Here is a 4,565-nt window from a genome sequence, read left to right as displayed (position 1 = left end):
ATGGCCACGCCGCAATCCCTTCTCCTCCATTCTCCTCTCGGGATCTTGGGCACGCACGCACACGCGCCCAGCGTGAGTTTAAGCCGCCGGGTTCGGGACTCGAACCACGGTCGACTACATAGGAGCCCAGCGACATAGCCATTACACTAACTGCTGGTCCGGGAGTCTGGAGTACTCTTATCTCAGGGCCTAAAGAGTCTGAGTTATGTCCACTCCACCCCCAGGTAACTTCCCCAAGCTAGAAATGAGGGAATCTTGAGATCCCACTCAACAAGAAGGATTCAACACCTGCTAGGGCCATTCTATGGGTGAGAAATGGCACCTTTGCCTGCTTGGCCAGCTGCTCTTAAAGACATTGGCCAGCCCTCAGCGCAAGCCTACTGGGTGCTGCTCAGCCTGGCCCCTGACATCCACACCCACTGGCTGTTGACCCAGGCTCCGCCCACGGCGTGTGCACCCATTGGCTGGTGGCCCCAGCAGGCACTCACACCCACTGGATGTTGTTCTTGGCCTTCTTCCGGATGAGCTGGATGCCCTCCAGCACATTGGTGATGTCATAGATGCGACGCTTCTGCACATCCAGCACCTCAGCCGCCCAGTTGAGGTCCAGGACCCCATCCTTGGCCTCGCTCAGCAGGTAAATGAACTTCTTGGTCAGCAGCCCCAGCGACGTGTCATACCGAGTCTTCTCCCCAGGGGACTTGGGTGCTGAGGAGGAGAGGGGTTCAGCCACTGCTCAAGGAGGGCCGGCCGGGGCCCCTCCTGCACTGACCGGGGCTCATTAAGTGCCGCGTTTCACACCCATTTCCCAGCTTAGAGAGCAGCGAGGCAGTGGGTAGGGGTCGTCTGCCATTGTCCAGAGAACCTGACACAGGAGTGGGAAAGCCACTCGCTGAAGGGCTCACAGTCCTGGGGCAGTGTCAGGACTGGAGGCCAAGTGTCCTGACCCCTGGTTTAGGGCATTTTCCCACCACAGCGTAGGGCAGCCATGCCAGCAGCGGTGGCTGCAACAGCTTACTGTGTGAGCAGGTGGCTGTCCCAAGTGCTGTCCGTGTACCACACATTTCATCCTCACAGCACCTGCTAGGTGGGTGGACAGCCACACCCGTCTTTAACATACATTTTTAAAAGAATTTTTAAAATCATCATCATTATTATTTGTTATTTGTTACAGGGCACACACACTCACCAGAGAGAGAGGGAAAGTGAGAAAGCAAGCTGCCAGATCTGAGACTCAAACCATGGTTGGCCATGTGGGAGTCCAGCATCTTAACCACCATGCCACCTGCTGGCCTCATTGTCCCCATTTTAGAGGTGAGAATATGAGGCACTGATAGATTAAGCAGCTTACAAGGCTGGAATTCAAATCCAGAAAGTTTGAGGGACCATCAGGTGGTGTGGTGGTTAAGGTGCTGGAAACTCCCACATGGCCAACCATGGTTTGAATCCTGGACCTGGTGGCTCGCTCTCTCTCTCTCTCTCAGTCTCTCTCTCGGTGTGTGTGTGTCTGGTCAAATTAAAATAAATGAATGAATAAATAAAATTAAATAAATAATTATTTTTAAAAATCCAGAAAGTTTGGGTCCAGTCTTCCTCCTTTACCGGCACCCTACTCTGTCCACTGTATGTCAGGAATTGAGAATTACGGGAGGGAGGGAATGACACGCCTGGATTTGAGAACTTTTTATAGATGCACGCTTGCTTTTCCTTTCTTCATGTGCAACCCGATGACTATCTGAGCACAATCAGTCAGATACATGTAACGTTGAATAGGGCAGGTTCATGAAAAAGGTCCTTTGTCAATGATGTCAGTGTCGCAAGACCACAACTCAGCTACAGCGCCTTAAACCACAAGGGGACTTGTGCAAGCGAGTGACTGGCAAGTCATAGAGCAAATTAGCAGCCAAACTAGTTCTGGGCCCTGCGTTTTAGAGAGTCTCGGATTTCTCGGGAAGGGGCTACAGAATCCCTTAACACAGAGATGGTCAGCGTTTGGCACACAGGTGTGGTCAGATTTGTGCCCGTGGCAGACACTGCTAACTGTCAGCGCCCTTCTTCGTCAGTCCCTCCTGGACCTCAGAATCCTTTAGTACAGCTCTCTGGGCAGGCAGCCTCTACCAATCAATGGGAGAGAAAATGTTCTCACCATTCCTGATTTAGTTGTGCCTCACCATTTTTTTTTGTTGTTGTTGTTGTTTTGGTTTGTTTGTTTTTAGTTGTGCTCTAGGGTGCATGCACTTGCTGGAGACAAAGAGAAAGAGGGAGAGAAAATGAGAAATGACCAGACAGAGGGGATGGCCACGCTGCAATCCCTTCTCCTCCTTGTTCCTTAAAGATTTGGGGCATGCATGCACACGCGTCCAGTGTTCCCCATCCTCCAGGTCCAGGACTAGAACCTCAAAGCCGGCCATGTGGAATCCAGCCATCCTAACCACCACACCACCAGATGGTCCCGGCTGTGCCTCACTTTATGAGACGACAAAGGTTCCCAGGAGAGGGATGACTGGTCAAGTCAGCTCAGAGCCGTGCCCGACTCCCAGAGTCACATGTACACGTCCCCTGTCGCTCACCTTCCTCATCAGGTCTCCAACCCTAAAACTATCACTCCTCCCACACACAGGTGCTTAACTTCCTGCACTAACCAGAATACTGACCGAAAATATCAAAAGGCAGCTTTATGAAGGCATCGTGTGGGCAGCCTCTGGGTCTTACAGCCTCCAACGTGGCACATGCTGGATTAAGCCAAGATCCACTTCCCTTCCATTTCACTATCTGTCTACACTCAGGGGAGAGATCCTGTCAACCTTGCTGCTCTCTGAGATAAATTCTCTTTTTTATAAAAGGTCAGCATGGCGCCAGCAGGTGGCATGGTGGTTAAGGATGCTGGACTCCCACATGGCTTTACCACAGTTCAAGTTCCGGACCTGGCAGCTTGCTTTCTCTCTCTCTCTCTCTCTTTCACCCTGTCCCTCTCTGGTCAAATTTAAATAAATAAACAAACAAACTAACTAATAAATAAATATATTTTTTTAAATAATACTAAATAAAAAATCTTAAAGAAAAGTTCAGATTGAACTATGTAAAAGTGTTTTTTTTTTTTAAAGTTTTTGCCATAGGGCACATGCGCTCGCAGGAGAGACAGTAAGAGGGAAAGTGAAAAATCACCCCTTGGGGGGATGGCCATACCAAAATCCCTTCTCCTTCATTCTCTTCCTGGGATCTTGGGCACGCACGCACACATGCCTGCTGTGAGTTTCAAGGTACCAGATCTGGAACTCAGACCACGGTCAGCCATGTGGGGCTCCAGTGCCTTAACCCCTACCCCACCTGCCGGCCCCAACTATGGAAACTCAACTTCTAAAAAACAGTAAGCACCCAAATAAAATGTGGTCGTCAGCGCAGCTCAGGAGAGCGGCGTACAGTGGCAGAAGCAGCGGTGGCTGACATGTCCAGGCTCTAGGCTCGGTCCCACGTGTGACCCAGCGATGTGACCTTGGGCAGTCTGCTCTCTGAGTCTCAGCGGGCCCCATCAGTAAACGGACATGATCTGACCAACCCAGCAGGACCAAGTGAAAGAACCCACAAGAAACGATGTAAATGTAACAGCAGGTGGGGGTGCTGCCGTCTGCCCTGCCCCGCCCGGTGCCCATGAGTGCTGCTTACTTTTGGGGCTAGGCAGCCCATCCACTCTGATGCACTTCCCTTTGGGGGTCCGGAACTCCGGGATGGCAGGTCTCCCAATCCCCTCCAGGTCCAGCTTTCTTTTGGCCTTGAAGAGAGGGGAAAGAGAGAGGCAGGGTCTGAGTGTCGTTCTTCCTTAGCCTCTCCCTGACCTGGGCCCAGAGGGCGGCCGCTTGGGCCTCAGTTTCTCACCAGCCCTGGGGAAACGTCACTCCACTTGGGAAGGCAGTGGCAGTGACCTGCGGAGCGAGCTTTCGGGGAGAGGAAGCCCTGTTTTCTGAGGAGCAAATAAAACCCCCATCCTTTGAGGGCCAGGCACCTGAGCCCCTACCAAAGCCAGTCTGGCTGAGGGCTCAGGGTTCCCTGGGACACGCCCAAGCCGCCTCTATTACTCCCACACAAACACAGGCCACCCTGTCCCAGCCAGCCGCAGGACCAGACCCGGAGGAAGGAGTGGGTGTGGCCTAGACCACATCAGGCTGGGGACGGCCCCTCCCCTCGCAGAAGCAGCTGGTGCACCAGGCTGGGTGCCCATCACAGCCCCACAGCTGGCCCTTATCAGGGTGGAGCTGGGCATCCGCCCAGGCCCAGGGGACTTCCTGGCTCAGTGCCACACCCCAGGGAGGTGCCCACATTGGAAAGCAGTGCAAACACCCCCACCCCTGCGTGGGCTTCAGCTCCAGGGACAAGGACCCTCCTGGGTAGACTCCATTTGCCGTTCTTTCTTTGCTGAGAGCGGCAGACAATGAACCCTCCCCAGTGTCTTAAGGACAAGCAGTTGAGGTCCCCTTGCCCCCCCTCCCCTCTGTTCCCACCAAGCTTGGGAAACACCTGCTGGGGAAATCAAACCACAGACCCATCTGCTCCCCGCCACCTCCCCCACC

General features: G+C 53.3%; 1 protein-coding gene across 7 annotated transcripts in view; it reads right to left on the bottom strand.

Annotated features, from left to right (window-relative positions):
- The window catches only part of E2F2 (E2F transcription factor 2), a 29,532-nt gene that overhangs the window by 12,995 nt on the left and 11,972 nt on the right, over positions 1-4,565 (bottom strand). For 4 of the 7 annotated variants that reach the window (XM_027770570.1, XM_027770567.1, XM_006145148.3 and 1 more), the window contains exons 2-3: positions 3,664-3,769; positions 489-708 (exon numbers count right to left, since the gene is read on the bottom strand). In XM_027770570.1, the coding sequence (XP_027626371.1) occupies positions 489-708; positions 3,664-3,769 (326 nt within the window). Of the gene's footprint in view, positions 1-488; positions 709-3,663; positions 3,770-3,873; positions 3,923-4,341; positions 4,366-4,565 lie in introns of those variants that run through there. The other 3 variants (XM_027770571.1, XM_027770572.1, XM_027770568.1) reach the window with 3 other exon arrangements.

This window comes from Tupaia chinensis, unplaced genomic scaffold (assembly GCF_000334495.1).
Source record: "Tupaia chinensis unplaced genomic scaffold, TupChi_1.0 Scaffold000146_1, whole genome shotgun sequence".
Lineage (NCBI taxonomy): Eukaryota > Metazoa > Chordata > Mammalia > Scandentia > Tupaiidae > Tupaia > Tupaia belangeri.
The sequence above is the reverse complement of the archived record's forward strand: the minus strand, read 5'-3'. Positions and strand labels throughout refer to the sequence as shown.